Source organism: Lagenorhynchus albirostris, chromosome 5 (genome assembly GCF_949774975.1).
Source record: "Lagenorhynchus albirostris chromosome 5, mLagAlb1.1, whole genome shotgun sequence".
NCBI lineage: Eukaryota > Metazoa > Chordata > Mammalia > Artiodactyla > Delphinidae > Lagenorhynchus > Lagenorhynchus albirostris.
The window spans coordinates 47,738,667-47,763,571 of record NC_083099.1 but is presented as its reverse complement, the minus strand read 5'-3'; the positions used below and the strand labels follow the sequence as shown (position 1 = coordinate 47,763,571).

Sequence of the window (24,905 nt, the reverse complement as noted above, 5' to 3'; positions counted from 1 at the left end):
GATTTACAATTATTATATCTTCTTCTTGGATCGATCCCTTGATCATTATGTAGTGTCCTTCTTTGTCTCTTGTAATAGTCTTTATTTTAAAGTCTATTTTGTCTGATACGAGAATTGCTACTCCAGCTTTCTTTTGGTTTCCATTTGCATGGAATATCTTTTTCCATCCCCTCACTTTCAGTCTGTATGTGTCTCTAGGTCTGAAGTGGGTCTCTTGTAGACAGCATATATATGGGTCTTGTTTTTATATCCATTCAGCCAATCTGTGTCTTTTGGTGGGAGCATTTAGTCCATTTACATTTAAGGTAATTATCGATATGTATGTTCCTATTCCCATTTTCTTAATTGTTTTCAGTTTGTTATTGTAGGTCTTTTCCTTCTCTTGTGTTTCTTGCCTAGAGAAGATCCTTTAGCATTTGTTGTAAAGCTGGTTTGGTGGTGCTAAACTCTCTCAGCTTTTGCATGTCTGTAAAGGTTTTAATTTCTCCATCAAGTCTGAATGAGATCCTTGCTGGGTAGAGTAATCTTGGTTGCAGGTTTTTCTCCTTCATCACTTTAAATATGTCCTGCCAGTCCCTTCTGGATTGCAGAGTTTCTGCTGAAAAACCAGCTGTTAACCTTATGGGGATTCCCTTGTGTGTTATTTGTTGTTTTTCCCTTGCTGCTTTTAATATGTTTTCTTTGTATTTAATTTTTGACAGTTGGATTAATATGTGTCTTGGCGTGTTTCTCCTTGGATTTATCCTGTATGGGACTCTCTGTGCTTCCTGGACTTGATTAACTATTTCCTTTCCCATATTAGGGAAGTTTTCAACTATAATCTCTTCAAATATTTTCTCAGTCCCTTTCTTTTTCTCTTCTTCTTCTGGAACCCCTATAACTCGAATGTTGGTGTGTTTAATGTTGTCCCAGAGGTCTCTGAGACTGTCCTCAGTTCTTCTCATTCTTTTTTCTTTATTCTGCTCTGCAGTAGTTATTTCCACTATTTTATCTTCCAGGTCACTTATCCGTTCTTCTGCCTCAGTTATTCTGCTATTGATCCCTTCTAGCATATTTTAAATTTCGTTTATTGTGTTGTTCATCGTTGTTTGTTTCATCTTTAGTTCTTCTAGGTCCTTGTTAAATGTTTCTTGCATTTTTCTATTCTATTTCCAAGATTTTGGATCATCTTTACTATCGTTATTCTGAATTCTTTTTCAGGTAGACTGCCTATTTCCTCTTCATTTGTTAGGTCTTGTGGGTTTTTATCTTGCTCCTTCATCTGCTGTGTGTTTTTCTGTCTTCTCATTTTGCTTATCTTACTGTGTTTGGGGTCTCCTTTTTGCAGGCTGCAGGTTCGTAGTTCCCGTTGTTTTTGGTGTCTGTCCCCAGTGGCTAAAGTTGGTTCAGTGGGTTGTGTAGGCTTCCTGGTGGAGGGGACTAGTGCCTGTGTTCTGGTGGATGAGGCTGGATCTTGTCTTTCTGGTGGGCAGGTCCACGTCTGGCGGTGTGTTTTGGGGTGTCTGTGGACTTATTATGATTTTAGGCAGACTCTCTGCTAATGGGTGGTGTTTTGTTCCTGTCTTGCTAGTTGTTTGGCATAGGGTGTCCAGCACTGTATCTTGCTGGTCGTTGAATGAAGCTGGGTGTTGGTGTTGAGATGGAGATCTCTGGGAGATTTTCGCCGTTTGATATTCCATGGAGCTGGGAGGTCTCTTGTGGACCAGTGTCCTGAAGTTGGCTCTTCCACCTCAGAGGTGGAGCACTGACTCCTGGCTGCAGCACCAAGAGCCTTTCATCCACACGGCTAGGTACGTGGGGAGTTTCTTGCCTTTTGGGAGGTCTGAGGTCTTCTGCCAGCGTTCAGTAGGTGTTCTGTAGGAGTTGTTCCACGTGTAGATGTATTTCTGATGTATCTGTGGGGAGGAAGGTGATTTCCGTGTCTTACTCTTCCACCATCTTCCCCCTCTCCCCGCCATCTTCCCCCTCTCCCAAAATTATTTAAATGTTTAAAAATATATAGAGACTAAACGACCACTTTGCAAAACCCGAGTGCTCAGTTTCTCCCGTCTAACTGAAAACAGATTGATCTGAACACTCACGCAAGAGCAGGTACAGGGTTTCCTGGCTCCCTTTAGTGGTATGTCAGCCTGTGAATCACCACATCAAGAAGCTGTCCAGATAGCAGAAACTCTCCTATTAAATATTCGCTGGTAAGCAGGGGTGTTCACCACCATAGTGGACATTGTTGGAAGGCCCTTCCATTGTCACATCCCATACACTTCTTTGGATTCCAGGATTCTTGACTACTTAAGGTGCAGCCTTCTGGTTCCTGGCTCATCCCGTAACACCTTTGATGCATCAGAGAAAGGTGCGAATACATACGGGGACTGGGTAGCTAGCCAAAGCCCATTTCAGATTCAGAAGATCTGTTTTATCTTGTTTAATTTTCGCTATTTATTAAACTTTGCCACATCACATAGGGACCATTGCTAAAATGCCTAAAACATTAGCTTTCAGTAATGAGTAATGAGGAGCGGTGTAGGAATATATTTAACAAAATGTTTGCGTCGGCTTTAGCACGATAGTAAAGAGGGTCAAGTGTGGAAGACATAATTGGCGTGTCTACATTGTAAAAGAGTCGCATTTGGCTTCTGGTTATTAGTGTAAGCATATTTTAAAATGAGAAACTCCATATCACTTGGTCCCATTTCAGCAGTGCCTTTAAGATGGATTTGAATTACTTTTGCCCCAAACATGAAGCATATATTACTAGAATAGAAAAGGTACATTTATAAATTTGAAAAACTACAACATTTTCTTTTGTGCAATCCCTAAATTAAAAAGTAATTTAAATCAGTGGTTCCCACCTCAGATTATATTGACAACTGGTCAACAACCTAAATTTCCTACAATAGATCCCAAGAGAAGAGAAGACAGAACTCATAAACAGGTGTTTATCTCTCTAGCCAGAGACATTCATTGTCACTCAAGCGAATGGCTCTCAGGCTTTGCTGTGGCTAAGAATCACCTTGGAAAGTGTGTAGAAAGTACAGATTCCTGGATTAGACCTTACCCTTGGAGATTTTGATCCTATCTGTGTGGGGTATAGGAGTTGGAGTTTTTCACAAGCCCCCCAGCTGATACTGATGTTTCAGGAGCACACTGTTTAGAGAAGCACGCCTACAACAGGTCAGGTCTGTAGCTAGACTTTGGGAAGTCTGAACCTCCTGAAACTTCCATGCAAAATTATGTATACCTATGCCCATTTACTAAAGATTTCCTAACCAAACTGTTAAAAGGGTCCATGACTCCCCCTACCCGTCCCCCACCCCCCCACACACACGGAGAGAAAATTAAAAATCACTGCTTTTTATCTAACCCTTTCTTTGACAGATAAGACATTTGAGCTTCAGAGAGGTTACATAAGTTTTCAGAGGTCACACAACTTGTTATTGTTAGAACCATGATTAGACCCTACCCAGGTCTGCTTTTAAAAGCTACCATGATTAAATATACTAAGCACAGTAACTAAAGAGCTGATATGGGCAAGTTTTTCTTTATAGAAGTTAGTCAATACAGAAGGAATGATGGAATTAGAAAGTCACCCGTTTTGTGACTCCTAATTAAAACAGTTGATTTAAGAGCAGTCATCAATGGATATCACCAGATAGATGGAGGTCAGGGGATTTTACCATGGAGGGATCAGGCTGTAGCTCTCTGAGCTCACTGGCCAACCTTAGCTTCACTAAAAGTGGGACAAGCATTATATGCCTCCTGATGTGATGAAAATATGAAATCTAGAGCATCACCTCTGAAAAGTCCTTGTTTTGCAAATTGAATCTGAATTCATTCAAGCCTTTAAGCTAACTTCCTTTTATAAGAAATGTGGAGGCTAAAAATATGAGTTAAGTGATACCTTAAAGAAGCAAATGAATCCAGAATGTGGGTCATTTTACTGGACAACAATTCAAGATAGCATTAAGGGAAAAAGAGGGGAGCGGAAATGGTGTTAGATGTGGCCTTTGTTTGGATCATGATTAGAACAAACCAACTATAAATAGACATATTTAAGACAATCAGGAAAATGTAAGTAAGGACTAGACACTAGATGATACCATGGAATTATTTATCAGACGTGATAATGACATTATGGTTATATAAGAAAAGTCCAGTGTGTTTAGAAATACATTCCGAGATGAGTAGGGGTGAAATTACATGCTATCTAGAATTTTAAGAATAAGTTCATCAGAAAATAAAGAAAAGTGATAGGTGATGCAAGTGTGGCAACACTGAGGTAACCTTTGAGCCTTGGTGATGGCTGTACGGAGTTTATTGAATTATTGTCTTTATTTGTGTGTGCCTGAAAATCTTCACAGTAAAAACAAGTGACCTTATAGTTCATACAACCTGGAGAGTTGAGGAGCGAAGGTTTTAACACAGGTCTGTCTGACCCCACGGTCTGCGTTAGGGGGCTGGCAGACTACAGGCCTGGGCCTGTTTTACAAGTGAAGCCTTATTGGAACACAAGCCATGCCTTTTGGTGTACATGTTGTCTAAGGCTGCTGCTGCACTAGAGTTGGGTATTTGCTAGAGACCTTATGGCCAAGAAAGTCTGGATATTTACTCTCTGGCCCTTTGCAGCAAAAGTTTGCCAACACTGGTCCTTTTCACCATACCACAGTTTCAAGGCAGTTCCCTCCCAACCCCAACTAAAGCATGTTTAGTGTTCACTAGTATATTTTCATTATTAAGGCTGTAGAAGACACGTCTGTTCACGGAAATTGACTGGGGACACTTCAGCAGTTTTCAATTAGTGAGACCTTAATATAGTCTGAAATAAGTGCTTCACTGTTTTCGTTACAATGTCCTGGGAAATGCTGTGATGAGATTCCATGACTAAGGGCAGAAGAGATGTCATTGGCCACTGATAGAAACTGCAGGTAAAACAGAGGTGTCTTCTTTATAGCTCGCTCTACCAGGACACATGAATACAAAGTATACTCTATACCTGTCCCCACAATGTATTTATTTGGTGCCAGCGTGGTGTAGGGGCTGAAAGTCCAGCCAACAATTGACTGGTTAGAAGAGGTTCTTGAAGGCTGGGCTCTGTTAGGGCATCTTTGAAGGGTCATCTTTGTAAGCTCCTAACAGGCCAGGGTCCCTCCAAAGTGAGTCTGGTGGGTTGCAGTTCATCCTGCTGAACCTGGGCTGGACACCTTGAGGCAGCCCTTAATTAGTCATTCCTTAATTATAACACCTGCATACTTTCCTCTCCTTGCCCATTTCTGGGATATTTATCACACATACACCCCGCCCCCCAAAATTAGGTAATTTTATGTGTTATTCAAGAAGACTTACTTTTATGCCGCTCTCCTCAGAGAGATCAGGGTTCTTTCTGGTACCTGGACACTGCATTATGCTTAATTGGCAGTCAGCGATTTTTTGAAATGTATTCAAATGACTTAAACCTTTTGGCATATGTATAGTTTTCAGAATCGTTAAGTTAGAAAATATTTTACCCTCTATTCATGTGGAATGTGATCATTAAATAGAGATTATTTCGCAAAAATATTTGGATGCTTTCTTTGATTTGCATTTTGAAAAAAAACAATCGGAATCAATGACACATAATAGTAGTAGCATACACGAAGAAAACTACTTAAAACAGAAATGTGTTAGAACACTAAAGAGATGTAGGGATTTGAGGTAGCTTAATAACTATTTTATGAAGAAATGGAAATGATTGTATTCTGTGTTCTAGATATTTTAGCCAGAGAAGTTTATTCTTAATTATAGAAACGTATATACACAGGTTTTCCTCAGTTTTCTACTACATTATGTATAGGTAGTGGTGCCTGGTTTCTGTGCCTTTACAGAGCAGCTATATTTTGCATTGATTCATTCATTGACTCATTTCATTCAACAGTATTTATTAAGCAATTGCAGTGTGCCAAGTACGCATGTAGGCATGGAAGGCAGTTAGTTGAGTAAGACAGATGGTTCCTGTCTTCACAAGAACTTACATTCTGTCAGAGCCTTCAGACTTCCAACAGTTCTCCCATTTAATTTTATAAGGTGAATTTCTTCAGGTGTTATACTTGGAGTGTTAAACAAATCAGAAACACAAAGGTCCTAGATTCTGAATCACATTGATTTTTTTGTAGTAGGTGTATTATACATTTCTTCATGGCTAATAGACCAGTCAAATCTCTGACTTTCTTTTCAGATTTATTTTTAGTTTGATTTTGTCTCTGCTGCTTTGAATGAACTTTTGGGAAATCAAAACATGTTGTTCCAAGTGTTGAAATGATCAAGGTGTCACCTGATGTCTCTGGTTTGCTTTAGGTTCAGGAAGATTTGACTGAGGAGAAAAAAAGGGAATTGGAGCATAATGCTGAAGAGACCTATGGTGAAAATGATGAAAATGTACGCGTAGGATCTACCTATTTCTATTGCGCTTGTGTGCCTGTGCGCGCAAGTATGGGAGATACGTATGTATAGTTGGAAAGATACCAGTGGGTACATCTAAGGTGCCGTAGAGTTTAACAGGCCAACCTAGAACTAGGAAAATCTGTGACAACCTGAAGATTAGAAAAGACTGTAGCAGTCTCGCCTGTTGGAACATTTTTCTTCACTTGTTTTCTTTCTCCAAAAATGAGTAACTTCATACTGGTTTTTTGGGGTGTTTTTTTTAGAGGGAATTATTTATACCACTAACTCTGTGCCCTCTCTCTTAGTTTTCCTTTTTTTTCTTTTTAACTTCAAGGCCGATGAGAAAAACAATGATGGAGAAGAGCAAGAAGTTCGAGATGACAACCACCCCAAAGGCCGAGAGGAGCACTACGAGGAAGAAGAGGAGGAGGAGGAGGACGGAGCCGCTGCTGCTGAGAAATCTCGGCAAAGAGCTGAAATGTAGCCGTGTCCGATTTCACAGACAGAGCTCAGCCGACGGATTCTTTTCAAGCTGCTCAAAAATAAATCTGCCTACTGAACTCTAGGGTATTTAACTACAAAAATTAAGAATTTAGACTTCTTTTTTAACTTTTGTATTAGAAATGCTCATACATTTATATGAATATATTTTGTTAACCTAGGTTAGAGCTTCTTTTTATATTCAAGCAAAACATGAACGAGAAGAAAAACAATAAAGCAGACCTTAGGCTCTGAATCTCATTTTTCATAGATTATGTGATGTTGGAGAAGACATTGCTTTTGTATATGTTTCAACTTGTTCCTTCTCTGTCTTCTATGTTCCAAGCATTCTGTTGTTTGCCTTTGATGAAATGCAGGATAGAGAATACTGAAAAATGCTGTACAGACATTAAGGAAAATGGCCAGTTTACTAATTGCTGCCTTTCCGAGGTTCTTATGCATAGTTCTGATAGAATTTTCACCAGTCTGTGTAGCTCTAGCATAAGATTCATGGACAGAGTGACATACAGTTAGAAAGACGTTTTTGCTATAAAGACATTTTTTTCAGGCTTTTCAGATCAGTTAGAAAAAATGTTTGGCTTAAAATCACAGCTCTTCCTCTTGAGAGGAATTAAATTTAAATGTGAGATAGAACTAAAACTCACTTGACAGTATTCTAGACTTAGATATTTCAGGATTCAAACAAGGTATGACACATCAGCGTATTAACCTTTTTGAAGGACTGACGCCTTGTTTAATAACAATTTAGTGTGTATGGGTGGCATTTTCCACGTGAGCACCCCTTTTTTTTCTGTAGTCACCCAGTGATAGCTTTGTTTTAGTATCTAATTCTCCACAGTAATATATATTTCCCCTGTGAGCTCTGTGCCTCTGTATGTAATCACTGATGACAAGCATGAATATGAAGACATATCAAATTGTACAACTGAATAGGGTATTTTTCAAAAACGATATGGTAAAGTACACATGGTGGTATGGTTGACCCTCATGACTTTTCTCTGTGCTGGGAATGGGTCTACTTTATGCCCATGGATAGACTTTTAATGATTATGAATTATACAAGTCCCTTAAAATAAAAATATTAAAAATCAAAAATTTCCCATGGGATAGAGACATATTGCAGTCTCCAGTATAAAGATTTTTAACTAAATAGAATTAGGTTATATCATTCTTCTGTGTGTGGTTTTATAACAGTACTTTCAAATCAATAAAAAGAGATTTCAATTTCTACCATTATCGTATGAATGTAATTTTATTTTTTAATAACCACACTCATGTACGGTTTTGATTAGCCCAGTTGAGTGATTATGTATGTATGCATAGGAATGTTTTGTTCAAATGTATTTTGGGTTTTCGGTAATCATGAATCAAATCTTACCTTTATGTATAAAAACCCTTTATGTAATGTAAAATGTATAATATTGTACATAATATTCAGAATACAATTATTTTGGTAAATTAGTTTGTATTTTTAATGTCCCAATTGCAGTATTTAATTATTTGAAACTTGGTAGTAGTCAATAAAGCTATAAAAAGCAAGTGATAAATCTTTGAAAGTATGTGATTTTTTATTAGTTTCTGATCCTGTAACATTATTCAGTTCTTTTTCATAAAAGGAAAAAATTTTAAGGGGAACCAATGTATATTAATGAATTATAAAATGCCTTTCCCAATCTTTCTCGACTTGGATTGGCACGAGTTCCGCCCCTCCCCTCCCCACTTTTCTAAAGGAAGAGCTAAGAATTTTTATTTTATTTGAGCTAGTTCTGGAGGAAGAAAAATGAGAAATGTAAGAGAGTGTCATGTGCAAACACACAAAAAACAAAAAAACTACTGAATCCTCCCTGGGAAAGCAAACGGAACAATCGCAAACCATTCTACTCTGTATGGCGCCAAGTTATAGGGCTGTTTAACCTAATGTGTGGAAGAGAATCACCCAGAACTGATCTACATTAATGAGATGAGCAGCAATAAAATGTCACTTGTATTTACCTTGCCAATTAATCTGTGACTTTTGGTGCAACCCGTATGTCAAAGGATTTGGTACCAGTGACATAATCAGAAGGAAAAAAAGTACTTTTTTTAAGGCCAAGTACAGTGGAGTACAAAAATGCTGCATTAGTACAGATGTAATGACTGGATATTTATGAGTGACTGAGTAAGATCTAGGAGTAAGAGTATAATCTGAGCCACGTGGAGGTCACAGTGACTCACTGTTATAAAGGAAAATGATGGACACTTACTGAATGCCTTCATAGTGTGAGAAATGTGAAAAAAGGACCCACTTTATCCCCTCAGTGCTCCTTTAAGTTTGATGGAATTCCTTCCTTATCTTACAACCAAAGAATTTTGATTTCCTGAAGCTTTGAGTTCTTTGTTTTGTTTTTAATTCTCATTACCTTGTGGTACATTGTCGTGTGGCATGTTGCACAGCATTTAAAAAAAAAAAAAAGGTCAATTTCTACTCTTGAATTATCTTCTTTTGGCTTCCCTTCTACTATCTATTCTTAGTTTTCTTCTAACCATCCTGGCTACTCTTTCCCAACTTTTTTTTTTTTTTTTCAGGTATCTCTTCTTCTGCCTGCCCCTAAAATATCTGTTTTTCAGCTTTTGTCCTGGAGCCTTTTCTCTATCTAGCCTACTTCTCTGTCATGTCTTGGACATGTCTCCCAATCCATCTCCTCAACCTAAGCTTTCTATGACCCGTCCTACCTTAAATTTATAATTTTCAAAGTTGAATTTGCCTTCTTTCCTTCCTAAAACTTACTTCTCTTTCTAGGTTCTGAATCTCAATTCACTTAAGTTTCCCAAAACAGAAGCAAAGTTTGTCCTTGATTCTGTCTTCTCTCCCTACTGATGCTACCAAAATATCTTTACATTTGCCCATTTTTTTCATCCCTACTGTCCTGGCTCAGGTCCTTGTTATCTGTTACCTGGACTATTGTAATAGTCCCCTAACTTGTCTCCTCATTTACCCTCTCCTATCCCTAAAATCTGTGCTAGTGTGATATTTCTAAAGATAACACTAACACTACCCCCCATTATAAAATTATTTAATAAATCCCTATTGCACACAGGAAAAGTTCCAAACTCCTTAATATGACTACATAGTTCTTCATAACCCATCTTACTTCTTCAGCCTTATAATTTGTACTCTGGTTCTGAATCATAATAAATATGACTCATCTTTGTCAAGCACCATTGTCTTAGTAACCGGCCTTGACTCCTGTCTTTGGGTGGGAAGTTGATTTTGACCAGAGCCAATAATATTACCCCATATCCTGGGACAAAGTGTTTGATCCAAGATGGGCAGGTGACCCAAGACACACCAATTCAATTCCTTCTGGTAAGTGTCTACTTCTCACCCCCATCCCTGTCTAGGCTGAATATCTTTTCTATGTCCCCTTATAGCATCCTGTGTTTCATATCACAGTACCTCCCATAGTACATGGAAATAGTCTATCAATGTGTCTATACTCTCCTTGACATACATGTTCTGTGAGGGTGGAGAACTTACTTCTCTTGTTCATTGTTGATATCCCAAGCACTTCAATAAATATTAACTAAATGAAATCTTATAATCCTCATCTATGAAATGAGAGTATTATTTAAAGATCATACAACACGTAAGTCACAGAGCTGGGATTTCTTCCCAGGCGAATCTGATTCCAATGTTAACTCTAAATATAGCCAGGGTTGTATGGATCATTACCCACTGTCACATTCTGAGTTTCATATATTAAGAAGATGTGTTTTAAATTTGGCAAAAACAAATGTTACAGAAGTTAAAAAAAAACTAACAAAATAAACAACAAACAAAAACGAGTGAACTCTCAGCCATAGGGTCTTGAGGAAGAACCAAGAAATTGGAATTATTTGCCCTGAGAAAGATATGGTCAAAGGACATAACACTGTATGTCTATCTTCTATGAAGCATCAAGTATAGCATGAAGAATAAAGAATTTCTTGAGAAACAAGTGAATGGAGTTGTGAAACCTAGAGAGGTTTTCAAATCAGAATATATTAAGTAATTACGATTTACAAGAGCCATGCCTAAGCCAATGAAGAGATGGAATATCCTCTTAGAATTTCCTTGGGTCTTGTCACTATTACGGCAGGGCCAGTTGGTACTATGGAGTAGGCTGTGTCCATCCATTGCTTGTCGTTTTGTCTTCACACCATTTCCTCTTCTGTTCTTCATCTGTAGAAAGGCTTAACCCTGTAACCACTGGAGTGGGTCCCAAACCAATCACTGTACCTCATCTTCTGGGATTTCTATACTGAGGTTAGATAAGAGAAATGATCTCTTGGCTGCTCTAGTGATGACAGGAATCATATATTTGGAGCTTCCAGGAGTCACACTCCTTATGACATGGAGAAAACTCAGTTGCAGCAGAAAAACTGAAGCCAACAGAGAAAGAGGAACAGGATTGGGGTGTAGGGGGGGAGCGCAGGAAAGGTGGGAAAGGGAGACAGAATCATAAAGAAAGAGAAGAATGGTGTTCAAATTCCCAGGTTCTGACTCCCTTTAATTTTATTTGCCAATAAACATCTCTCCCTCTTTTTCATGAAACCAGTTTAAGGTTCTTTTCTATCAATTACATACTAAAGAGTACTGACTTACTTCCAGATTACATTTTTACTTATGGGATGAGAGGAAATACTCTCATTAACTTTTAGTCATATTGCCCTAAATGTAGCAAGTTTTAATAAATAATGGCAGGCTTTTTGCCAGTCTCTTGATCATCATTTTTTCTCTTAGATCTGTCTCTAAGCCCAGAGAATCTATCATAAAAGCTTTGGGATTACTGTAATGAAGTTAATAATGCTCATATATCCCCATCTTGAGTCTATAAGATTGGCAAACTTTTTCTGTAAAGGGCCAAATAGTAAATATTTTGGTGTTGTGGGCCATAGAACCTCTTTTGCAACTACTCAGCTTTGCTGCTGTACTGTGAAAACAGCCAGGGTAAATGTGTAAAGGAATGAGCATGGCTGTGTTCCAATAAAACTTCATTTACATAAACAGCAGGCCAGATTCAGCCTATAGACTGTAGATATCTAGTCTAGATGATCCAAATGCTTGCTGTAAAAACAATTATTTCAATAGAAAACAGCATTTTGAGATCTTCTGGTATCAAGGCTTTCTAGTTCTTTCCTATAATCCCTTCTATTTTAAGTTGGCAAGCACTCAACATTATCCTAGCTGCTGCATTTGTACACTATTTTAAGTGATTGGAAATGAAGTACTTTTGTCCTTTACCATCTTGGCTGACCTTGTTCTCACCATTCTCACTATTCCCTTGTTCTCACTAATGGAGCCTGAAATTAAACGTCATTTCTGTTTATCTGTTAACAACATGCATAGCATTCCCCATAAAGTACCTGTCTCTTAAAGAACTGATTCACTGTAAAACCGGGGTTTGAGCAAGATGAGATGACTTCTTTTGGTCTGGTGTGTTCTTTCTCCTTCTTAAGACTTACGTATGGGAAGCAATTGCCGTGGCTGCCCATTAATACATTAACAATCATGAAATTTGTGATCTCAACTCCGAGAGTTTTTTGCATTCTGTAGGTGTCTGATTACTGTTAAGTTGATGCATCCTAGTGGAATTCGACTTTTTTTCATAAAGGCAATGTAAGCACATTTTATATTCCCTTAGCCCTATCCAATTATCTTCTGTGGTGGTTTTAAGATTTGTCCACAAGATCTGACAGTTTTCCTTCAAAAGGTGGAGTCTAGTTTCCCTTCCCTTGATCGTGGGCTAGACTTAGTTACTGGCTTCTAGCAAATAAAATTAAAGGGGGTTGATGGTGTGTGACTCAGAAATTTGGTCAAAAAAGACAATGCAGCTTCCTCTGTGCCGTCTCTTAGAAGCCGGCTACCATATCATAAGGGTATTCAGACAGCCTTATGTTGAGACCTACGCCCATGTGGCAAGAAATTGAGGCCTCTTGGCAACAGCCACATGAGTGAGTTTAGAGTGGACCCTCCAGCCCCTGTCAAGCCTTCAGATTACAACTTGATTGTAACCTCACTAGAAACCCTGAGCCAGAACTACCCAGATAAGTCATTCCTAGATGCCTGGGTCACACAAACTACAAAATAATAAATGTTTATCATTTTAGATTTTGGAGTAAATGGTTACACAATAGTAGACAACTAATACATCTTCTAAGGGTATTTATGGCTCCAAGCAGAGAGGCCAGTGGTGAAGGCAATGTGCAGCTACATGGTATAAATAAGCATCCAGCCAGTTGCTCAGCTGGAAGCCAGGCCCAGATGTGCAGGTGAGGGGAGACAGAGTTCAACTTAATGAGTTGAATAAATTTAAGCCAATTTATTTGTTCAAAATTATTAGATTATTTTTGCCAGATATCAGTGGCCTCTAATACAGTGGTTCTCAGCCTTAGCTACATATCTGAGGAATTTCAAAAGTATCAATAGTGATACCTGGATCCCACTCCCAGAGACTCTGAAATAATTGTAGTAGGCTGTAGTCTGGGTATCAGGATTTAAAATTTCCCCAGGCATTTCTAATGTACAGCTAAGACTGAGAACTACTGCTTTAAAAGTTAGAAGTTGGAAAGCGTAATGTTTTCCCCCAACGTCTCTCTATCGGATGGTAAATTACAAAGAAATCAAGTCTCAGACCAAATTTGCAAAGCAAACAATTAGAGGTAAGCAGAGACAGACATCAAACTTCTCTGAAGTCTCAGTGAAGTCACAGATACCTATCCTTTTAGGCACTCTAGACAGCCATGAGGCATAAAGGATTTGCTCATGCACATCCTATAATACTCTAGGGACAGAATTCAGCTAAACGTCTGGTCAGATCCTGCACCTGACAATCTTCCTTGACGAGGCCCATGGTCTTCTGCAATGGGTGATGGGCTCACCAGGTGCCCAGTCCTCTCTGTGGGGGGTGGGGGGAGGTGCCTGGGCAAGACTTCTTCCAGGTCACTCACATATTTTGAGCACCATTCATTTCTACAATGAAAAAAAAAAAAGTCTTTAATATCCATGATCCCAACTAAACACATACTGCAGATTTGAGCTGAAGTGAGTGGAAGATCTTGTGATAGCAGCCTCGGGAGTGTGGGCTGATAAGGGCACCAGCTTCTCAGCCCTGGAAGCACATTAGAGCCACCGAAGAAACTTTGAAATAAAGACCCCAATACCAACCCCACTCTAATTTAATCAGAAACTCTGAGGGCAGAGCCTAGGCATTGGTATTTTTTAAAAACCTCTCAACAAATCAAGATTGGCACTGGACCCTGAAGGGGTCGTAATACACACAAGGGAGTTTTTTGGGTGAAGAAACTCTTCTATGTTCTGATTGTGAGAGTTGTGTACAAATCTGTACATGTATTAACACTCATAGAACTATACAACAACAACAAAGGAAAAGGTCAATCTTATTGTATGATAATTTTAAAAATAAAATATTATACCTATTAATTCTTTATAAAAGTCTCAGAGGCTAATGTACAGCTAGGGTTGGAAGTCACTGGCTTAGATTCTTTCAAGGGCGGATCCACCATCTCTGAGACGAGCATTCACAGTTAGCGTACCACCAGCGTTAATTTCTTAAGTTAACAAACCTCCCCTCACCGTACATATGCACATGTCCACATATATAAACTCACCACATTGTCTATGCGGAAGTATTTTAAAGTAAATTATAAATACTGTAATAGTGAGGTAGAGCTGTCTTTTGCAGATTCACACTGGGGAATTTCAGAATATTACAGTGCAGAATTACATGAGTTAATAGTTCTATTAGTCTCTGCACTTGGAGAAAAAAACTCATAATGCAATTGCTTTGCCTCAAAACAATGTTTCTCAAACCCATAAACTGCGGTCTTTATAGAATAACAAAGAATCCCCAAAAGAGAGTAGTCTGGCAGTTTAATTAGTTTCATTTCTGAGTAGGATCACAGGAAGAAATAGAGACAGTCTCTATCACAAAACAGTATGCATGAATATTTGTGTTTATATTACATAAATGAAACAAAAGTTTCAAGAAACAACTCATGCCTCTCTTACTTTATTCCATGGCAGTGTTGGTCATGACTCAGTATCTTGCTATCATGATGCACTAATGGTGAGAAAATCACAGTTAAAACACTGGGAGAATATAACCAGGTGCCTATGCTTCTTCCTGCCACCAGACAAGGAGACAGATAAGAATTTGACCACTGGCTGCACCATTCTCTAGCTTTCTGAAGTTAGACAAATTTCTAGATCTTTGTGTGCCTCCATTTGCCCACTCACAAAATGGGAATAATAACAGAAAACTTCATGCTGTGGTTGCGATCACTGAATCCTCATCTGACAAACTCAACTCTTAAGTTTCTCTCCCTCTACATTTAAGACTCACGGAAAAAGAGACAGGACATGGACACCCTGAACTATTTCTGAGTTTGGAGGCCAGAAGGCTAAACCTGAATTTATCGTGTTTTTCCTTTGATGAATGATGAAAGTCTTATATGTGAAATAACCAAAGGTCTAAAAACCAGCATGAATTCTTTAATCTCCAATGATTTGAGACACTCTGGTTGGCACTCTGCTTGGAGGAAGAAGAATAAATTAAGCAGTTGTTCTGGCCAAAGAGAACTGAGCAGTGATCTAAGTTGATCTGTACCATCCACATCCTTATGTTAAAATAACCAGGAATATTTCACTTCTATAAATTTGCCTTACGGAAAACCAACAGTATATAAGGGAAAATGAGATGATTTTCCTAGCTAAAGAAAAAGGCGTGCAAACAGTCTCAGTGGAAGGGCATGGCCACACAAACAGTTCTGGTTGAATTCCTCACCATTCACTCACCCCCAAGGCGTCCCAGGGCATCTGGGGACCTAACCGACTAAGCAGAGTTTATTCACATATTCACCAGGGCACTTCCTAAAGCTTTATAGACATGGGAAAATATGCTATATGTATAGAAATATAAATCATGCAAAATACAAGTGAATACTAAGAAATAAATCACAAGGCAGGCAACACAGCTACTTCGTTCAGCCTCTCACTTCTGTTATTTTGGGCAAGGGCTGGGGGGTGGGTAGATGGCGGTTGTCTCACCGGCAGCCAGTCCTGCTCTTAATTCACACCTTGGGCAGAAGATCTAATTCACTAGCATGTGCTGTTCAGCCTAATGTCTGTTCAGGCCAAGACCAGAAACTTCTCCAAGTCCTGGAGGAAAACAGTGACCCTGATGCAAATTTCACGGCTAAGTTAGCGTAGGTCAATACATTTAAATCTCTAAACTGGCATTTAGATTGCAAAAACTATCAAAAAGATTGCTAATCCTGAGAGAAAAGCAGGTGTTGGTTCACAATTCTGGGAATCGCCCCACCCCACCCTGGGGGTAACATCTGAAACTGGCCCCTGTACACAGAGGGCAGGGAGAGACTGCCACTCCAGATCGGTAAGTGGCAGCTTTAATGAGCAAGGAAACTTACATTGGAGGCTTGTCTCTGGCGGCCGCAAAATGAGCAATCTCGGCACCGGACCGCCAGAATCTTAAAAGTTTATACAGGGCTTCCCTGATGGCGCAGTGATTGAGAGTCCGCCTGCCGATGCAGGGGACACGGGTTCGTGCCCCGGTCCGGGAAGATCCCACATGCCGCGGAGCGGCTAGGCCCGTGAGCCATGGCCGCTGAGCCTGCGCGTCCGGAGCCTGTGCTCCGCAACGGGAGAGGCCACAAAAATGAGAGGCCCGCGTACAGCCAAAAAAAAAAAAAAAGTTTATATAGAGGCTTTAACTGGGTTCAGTCACGTTTTCAGTCCGGATGGTCTCAACACCACATTACTTTCTCAAAGCTGCGTCCTAGAAAACAGTTCCTTGTGTGGGAAAGCTGGGCAGAAGGTACTTTCCAAGGGCGGGGAGTGGGTGAGGAGCCGCCGACTTCCGGGTCCAGCTTCCGGGTCAAACAGCGATCACATCCTCCCCACGACCTCCTTCAAAAGCCGGAGCAATAGGTTCTTTGAAGTGAGACAAAATTACTAAGGGAGCTAAAGAGCAGAAACCATGCTTAATAAGAATGAAACTGAATTGGGAGGAAAATTAGCTATAACGTACATTTAGAAAGGGAAGAAACGTCAGTGTTGAACCTGAAAACGATCATTTTCAAATTACGCCTGGGGCCACGCAAGAGGGGACTGCAAAATGAAATCTTGGCTTCTCACTTTGAAAATGCACTGGAGTTTGACATGAACGTACACATTTGACTTTTGCATTCTGCCGGTTAGTTACACCACAGGACAGCCCGGGTCAGGGACATCTGTGTCTGAAAGCACTGGAAACCTTCACCAGGTCTCTCGGAGTCTTTCTGGTCCAACATCTCACAGCGTTGCTATAACTTCAATGAACTATATACCAGGTAATCCTCACTTGTTCTTTTTCCTTTTCCTCCTTGGTTTTCTTCTTCTTTTTTTTTTTTTTTTTTGCCAACTAGCGTACTAAGATTTGAAATGTCCTTAACTGAACAGGAGGACTTGAAGCCTTCAAGTCCTCAATGAGGAATGAGTGGTTTAGTACAGGGTTCTGTCGGGATGAAGTTGGTTATCCACCTCCAAAATCTCAGGTAACTAAATGTGTGTCACTGAATTCTGGTGGTTTGGGGTTGGAATGCTGCTACGTGAACAGCCAGAGAATGCTGGCTGCCTTGAGGCTGGAGAAGGAGGAAGGAGGGAGCAGATCGATTTGCCTAAAGCCTGCTCGCCTTGTTTGCCTTTAGCTGTGAGTAAAGTAAAAAAAAAACAATTAAAAATTTTTTAAAAAGTTTGCATTAACGTTCTAAGATTCTGACCCTTTGCAAAGTCTAGGAGTGGTACTTTTATCCCAGTGGATTGCAGACCTTGATTTCTTAAATGGATTACTTAGTAATTTTGTCCTGCACCCCTACTTTGGTGTGGGTTTTAACAACCCCTGGGAGCCTCTTCTATTCTGCCTCTTCATAGTATCTTGGCTTCCATTGTCTCAGAGCTGTAGGAAGGCACATGGGCAAGGTCAAAGCTAATGGAATGGAGACCATGATTCCGATTCCTTTCCTCAGCTTTTTATACTTTCCTCTGCTTTTTACTCCTTGGGCTCCACGTCTATAAATATTCCTGATTTTGAGGACAGACATCTGAATTAATAAAAACCTGTGCATATGCACATAGCACAGCAGGGACATATGTGGGCTTTAATCCTTTGGCATTTCCCTGTTTTCAGCTCTTGAACTGACCTTTGCTTCCTGTTCAGAGGCAAGCTTGGCTGAGGCCCCTTTCCTTGCCATCCCACCACCTATTCTTCTTACCTTGTAGCCTGGTAAAGGCAAGATTCTGTGAGCCAGGATTCAGTGTGAAGGACCAGCTGACCACTGGCCAACATCCTATGGTTTCTTGACCTTTGTACTATTTTTAAAAATTTGATACCATAAGGGTAACAAATAAGACAAAATTTGCATTAAGCCAGGAACCGGCTTCTGGAAGGAATCTTAATGTTATACTTCTTTGTTTTTAGATAGCTTAGAAAAACAAACATCCTATGGCTGGAGATCAGTACTAATTTTTATATAACGTCTATGTTCTAGAGAGTTTCCTCATTTAATATAGAGCTCTCGATAGCCATTTAAGATGGCCATAGACATTAGTAAATATATTCCAGAAAAACTTCACAGTATAGCATTAATTTTGTTTATATCTGAGAGCCTGATATAAGCATACAATCTGTTTTAATGAAGAGGTAACTCGACAAGCTCATCCACATATAGAATTGATGAATTAAGAGGGACTACAACATTTACTTTTGTATATTCCCCAGCCCACAATTTTTTGAACATATATCACTATTTTGCCTTTTTAAAAACAGTATCGTTGTGAATTACGAGTCTGTAAATGGTAATTGTTTGGTTCTACTTATTTTGAGGTGTATTAAAATGATTGTACATCCTAGTTTTTTGACATGCTTTTTTGGTTCAATGTTATACACCTGACATTCATCCATATTGATGTATATAATTGTTCTTCATTCAGTTTTGTTGATGTATAGCCTGCTTTTAAAATTTATTCATTCATGGCTTTGTCCAGGTATTTTGGAATAAAGGAATAGAAGGGGGAAAAAAGGAAATTCAGATTTTTGAGAAGAAATTTTTAGAGAGCAAAACTTTTGCACATAGGGACGTCACCAGCCCACAATTTGAGATCATTCAGTTATAATACTACCTCTTTAATACTTCCTTTACCTTACATATGAAAAATTAATGAACTGTAATTTATATTTTGATAGTTAGAGAACTAGTTGTCACCTGCATCTCACACTCTTCTCTCATCACTTTCTCTGTGTTAGTTATTTCCCCAGGGATACAGTGCCTGTATGTCTTTAAATCTATAGGTGATGCCAACAGCAAGTAAGCTTTTCTAGTGATTCATACATGCTTAAGTCCCAAATGAAAAATTTGAAAAAAATTTCAGCTGTAAATATTACTTTTATACCAATTGAAAAATCATGTATTTCTCCCTGTTGCTTGGAAATGGCACTCAGCCTCTTAAGTGGTAGCTCTTAGAGAGCCAAGAAATTGCTAAAATAAGAAAAATAATTAGTAGTTCTAGGTTTTAATTAACATTGTCATTATATTAAAGTATATTTAAGTTGTATTTTCAGAATTTAAATGCACTTGCCAAGTAGTATCAGAAGCAAAATCTAAATATGAACAATTTTTCTTTGTTCTTATTTCAAACTGAAAATATTCCTGGGACTTGTGCAAGTAAATAGAACAAATGGTTAAAGTGTTTTGTATAATTACAAATGGCTTCATGTAGTCAGAACTGACTTGAGCAATTTTTTTGTCAACTTAGTTTAAAATAATTGCCCAAAATTCATTATTCAATAATTTAACATTTAATTAATAAATTGATTAAATGTAGCTTTTGAAATTGTTTCCAAAGCACTTGTATTATCTTTTAAAAACAACCAAGAAGGAAAGGTCATTATTTTGAAGAAAAAATGGGGTAGTTCTGACTTGCCTTTGACTAAAGTTTCTATCGAATGAATTATAAATATGAGAAGCCCAAAGCTTTATCTGTTAGGCAGGAATTAAACAATCTATTGTTAATATTAATGGAAAAAATATAGAACTAGTTCACATCACTATATAGCAACAAATCATTAACTGGCAGAAATTAAGCTTATTAAAAAACTTAAATACTGCTTCAAAAAGTGGTCATTTTAGATAAATTAAGACCATGTATGTTTACAACAGGAATAAAAACAGTGATATTTATAAAATAGTTTTCCTTGCTGATATCTCAACAATTGAAGCAACAGCAAATTTCTATCTAATAATGAATAAATACTAAAATTTGACTTTAGTGTCTACCTTAGTTCCCTAGGGCTGCCATAACAAATTACCACAAACTGGGTGGATTAAAACAATAGAAATTTATTCTCTCACAGTTCTGGAGACTAGAAGTCTGAAATCAAGGTGTCTGCAAGGGTTGTTCCTTCTGGAGGTTCTAAGGGAGAATCTGTTCCTTCCCTCCTTCCTGGCGTCTGGTGGTGGCCGGCAATCCTTGGCCTTCCTTACATTGTAGGTGCATCATTACAGAATGTACCTCTGTCATTACATGGTGTTTTCCTTGCATTGTCTCTGTCTCTGTGTAGGCACACCACCTTCTTATAAGGACAAATCTAATCTAGTATGACTTCATCTTAACTACTTACATCTGCAAAGACTATTTCCAAATAAGGTCATATTCTGAGGGTCTGGGTAAATATGAATTTTGGGGGGACATGATTCAATTATTCAACCCAATATCTCAACAACTGCAAAGAAAAAATTAACAGTTCAAAAAAGTGGCTCAGGGCTTCCCTGGTGGCGCAGTGGTTCAGAGTCCGCCTGCCAATGCAGGGGGCACAGGTTCGTGGCCTGGTCTGGGAGGATCCCACATGCCACGGAGCGGCTGGGCCCATGAGCCATGGCCGCTGAGCCTGCGCGTCCGGAGCCTGTGCTCCACAACGGAAAAGTGGCTCAGAATATATTTTTGGTACTCATGTACTTGAAGTGGCAGTTAAGTAATTTTGGGGGGGAAGTGCGTTGCTTAGTTTTTATTGAATTTTATCAGACTAAAGAATGAGGAAGTAATAATACTTACTATTTTTAGGAAATATTGGCATAGTCTTCATATACTTTATTAGAAAGAGCCAACAAATATTTATTGAACTTTTACTATGCTCAAAGCACCATTTTATGGAATATCACTTTCATTTATCTGAGACATGATTAATATTGATTAAAATATTTATCATATCTCTTCTTGATTGCTTGCAGTACATAAAGAAGGACATGAGGTATTGGCAAAAGGAAAACAGAAAAGATATAGTACTTTTCTTGAAAAGCTTTTAAATAAAGATATACTATATCATAAAGAGAGAGGGGCAGTTTGGTAAGTTGGGGCATTACAGGCTGCTACTGACTAGCCAGGTGAGTCAACTTCTCTGCATCTCAGTTTCCTTATCTGTAAATGAAGGCAGTAATACTTGTACCTGCCTCCCAAGACTTTTAGGAGGATTAAATGAGTAGATGCATGAAGAGTGTTGAGAACTATGCCTGGACACAGGAAGCTTGGTATAAGTGTTAGCTACTGTTACAAGAAAAACTAGTACATGTAAATATTTAAGAATAATGCAGGGGCTTCCCTGGTGGCGCAGTGGTTGAGAGTCCGCCTGCCGATGCAGGGGACACGGGTTCGTGCCCCCGTCCGGGCAGATCCCACATGCCGCGGAGCTCCTGGGCCCGTGAGCCATGGCCGCTGAACCTGCGCTTCCGGAGCCTGTGCTCCGCAAAGGGAGAGGCCACAACAGTGAGAGGCCCGCGTACCGCAAAAAAAAAAAATAATAATAATAATAATGCGGGACAATATTGGAAAGTCTTTTGGGCCCCAAATATTTTCCAGAAAATGGTTTCCAGAGAACACTGGATAACTTGGTAGTAATAAACAAATTATTTGTGAAGATTATTGATTTTCTTATTGACAGGAATCGTATGTCTATTTCAATGTAATGAGTGGTTTTTGCTTGAATAGTATAATAATTTATTCTGGAGTTGAGTTTCCTGTTAAAAGTTAATCAGAAAAATCAGTAAATGGAAAAACTTTTGAAGAATTTGAATTGTATTGTTTTGTTTTTCTTTTTTATATCATGTGGGTTTATTTCCCTGTGTGAGGTCTTCTGACAATGGTCACGATAAAAGTCTGGACTTTCTGTTTTTTACCCCACTTTAAAAAAAAAACACACTGAAATAGGAAATAAGACAAAAGAGGACAGTCACCTTGAGCATACCCTGGTCATGGGTTCTTGTCTCTAAAGAGGAAGCTTCTACTGCCATCGATTTCTCAGACCAGCTATACTTCCTTGAACACCTACTGCCACAGACAAAAACATACTGAACCAGAGCAGTTGAATTACCCTGATTTTAATGTTTTCTTCCCCAAATCCAGCCAAGACTAGTAGGGGAACTGAAATGAAGGCTGAGTGACCATAAATCTTGCATGAGTGCAACTCCACCATTGGCTGTTGGGCAGTGCATTTTGTTTTGCATTGACCAGCAATATTTAAGGAGGAAGTGAATCGAGATGGTTAAGGCATGCAATACCTGCTGCTATAGCTGTCATCCGCTCTGTATATTTGTTAAGATGCCGCTGAGCTGGGAAACCTGCGATAAGCCAGGTTCTACCAGTCGCTGGAGGATGGTGGGCCAGATAATAACGGAGCTACAGTTTCACAATGTCTCCAACCAGAAAAAGGCTACACACTGCATCCTTCTCCTATGTGCTTAAATGTGTCTTCATTTTCTTCTACCACATCTACTTCCTGCAGGTGCTTTTTAGAGTTGCTATGAAAAAAAGAACAGGACTAAAGTGTCCAATATTGTCCCAGGCAAACATGAATGTATGGTCACCCAACTTATTATATGTCATATTAGATCCTTGAGGGTGATAATAAATATTTGCTTAGGAAGGAGATAGTGTATAGCACTTGCAAAAAATGTTTGGAACACATTGAGGGTCTAGGTGGACCACTGTTTGTGAAACGTTTTATGAAACAAAACATGTTTGTGAAATGGATTTAAATGTTTTCTTAGAAACAATGGATTCTGCATCCCCATCCTCATTCAGATTTAAAAAGAAACTACATAAAAACCAAAGGAGGGAATTATCACTTCTATATCAATTTAAATGCCTATGGATGATGTTCAGTTCTTTGCTGAGGACCTTAGTTGTTTCTAAAGGTTTCTAAGGGTGACTGATATCCCATTAACGTTTTAATAATGTTACAATACCTCAGGAGGAAATTAGGTCTGTCCCTAAAGATCATTAGAACAGTCTGCCTATTTTGCTTACATTTTCATCATGGTGACTTTTGATTCCAAGAGTCCTTTATGGTTGTGTCAGGAAAATGGTTTATTGTAAGTCCCATTCATTTATGGGTATAAGATCATTTAAGTGCAGATTTCCCTGTTGCTGGAAGTACCCCTCGTATAATTCTAGCAAGTGTTCCCAATTTTATAAGATGATAATGAGAGTTTAATGGCTCTCTACCCCCTGGAGGAAAAATGGTTTCTAGCACATTAGAGATATAAGGACTTTGCTTTCTCGGGAAAGATAAAAACCAAAATTGACCCCATTCTCAGACTTTAATCCTCCAGTGGTTAATTGGATATTATTCTTAGCATGTTTCAGTCTATTTTCAATGCTTTCTTATCACATCTGCTGTAAACTGCTTGATGATTTTAGAGATATTAAATTATGGAAAATATACGCATCTTCAAATAAATAAAACTTATTATCTGCCTTTCCAAACTAGAATAGACCCAAAAGGAAGGTAGAGAGGAAATAAACCCTATGAAGGTTCAGGGTGTTGTCCTCATCAGTGTAGGTTATAGGACTCCAGTGGCCTGGGGCATGTTGCGATATCCTCTCAGAAATAAAGAACAAATGGTTATATGTTGCACCTCTCCCCATTTAGAAGGATTCGTGATGCTTGGTACGCCACTTCAGCTTCTGGAGGCAGTATATTCCAAGGTTGGAAAATGATTCTAACTCACTTACCAAGTGACAGAAAAGGCTGCGAGCACTGATTGAAACGTGGCCTGGGAAAGGTTTCTGCGGCAGACCCAGGCTGTGGTACAGGATGTCTGCTGCTGGAGCTGCACCACCCAGAGCCTCTTTGGTATTAGAGGGACCATCTGTGGGAAAAGATAGTTAGGGTTCGGGAATGTTCTCTAAGGAAACACTACTTAGAAATAAAAAAAGAATGAGTAGGAAGAGGAAGAGCAACAGAAGAGGATCCTATACTTAGATGTTTCTCACCATATATATATATATTTTTTTTAATTTTTCTAAGTGTCCGTGCATGTGACTCCTCACCATGGCTTTGCCAAAGCTGTCCTTTTACAAACTAAAATTTGCAATATCAATCTAGTATGGACACATGACAACATTTCCAGAGAGGTGAGCTGCTTGGCCCTCAGACATCAATAGTACGTCAATTCAAATATGGTTGAGAGTAAGAAAGAAGACTTATAGTAGTTTTATTAAGTAGCTTTTCATAGGATATCTAACAAAAGTAAATCTATTGTTTCTCACAATACTAGTTTTTTAAAATATTTAAAAAATGTATTTATTTATTTTTGGCTGCGTTGGGTCTTCGTTGCTGCGTGCGGGCCTTCTCTAGTTGTGGCAAGCGGGGGCTACTCTTTGTTGCGGTGCGCGGGCTTCTCATTGCGATGGCTTCTCTTGTTGTGGAGCATGGGCTCTAGGCTCATGGGCTTCAGTAGTTGCAGCACGCGGGCTCAGTAGTTGTGGCTCACAGGCTTAATTGCTCCACGGCACGTGTGATCTTCCCGGACCGGGGCTCGAACCGGTGTCCCCTGCATTGGCAGGCGGATTCTTAACCACTGTGCCACCAGGGAAGTCCAACAATACTAGTTTTATTATA

The 24,905-nt window shown here is 39.1% G+C and overlaps 1 protein-coding gene and 1 long non-coding RNA gene across 7 annotated transcripts in view; both read left to right on the top strand.

Moving 5' to 3' along the window:
* GOLIM4 (golgi integral membrane protein 4) overlaps nt 1-8,471 on the top strand; it is an 81,334-nt gene extending 72,863 nt beyond the window's left edge. For all 5 annotated transcript variants that reach the window (XM_060149955.1, XM_060149953.1, XM_060149951.1 and 2 more), the window contains 2 exons: nt 6,328-6,408; nt 6,749-8,471. In XM_060149955.1, coding sequence (XP_060005938.1) covers nt 6,328-6,408; nt 6,749-6,898 — 231 coding nt within the window. In that variant the 3' untranslated portion in view covers nt 6,899-8,471. The remainder of the gene's footprint in view (nt 1-6,327; nt 6,409-6,748) is intronic.
* An 8,380-nt stretch (nt 8,472-16,851) lies between these two features.
* LOC132520982 (uncharacterized) overlaps nt 16,852-24,905 on the top strand; it is a 207,481-nt gene continuing 199,427 nt past the window's right edge. Inside the window, exon 1 of one of the 2 annotated variants that reach the window (XR_009540670.1) lies at nt 16,852-17,304. This is a non-coding gene — a long non-coding RNA (uncharacterized LOC132520982). The remainder of the gene's footprint in view (nt 17,305-24,905) is intronic. The other variant, XR_009540671.1, reaches the window with a different exon arrangement.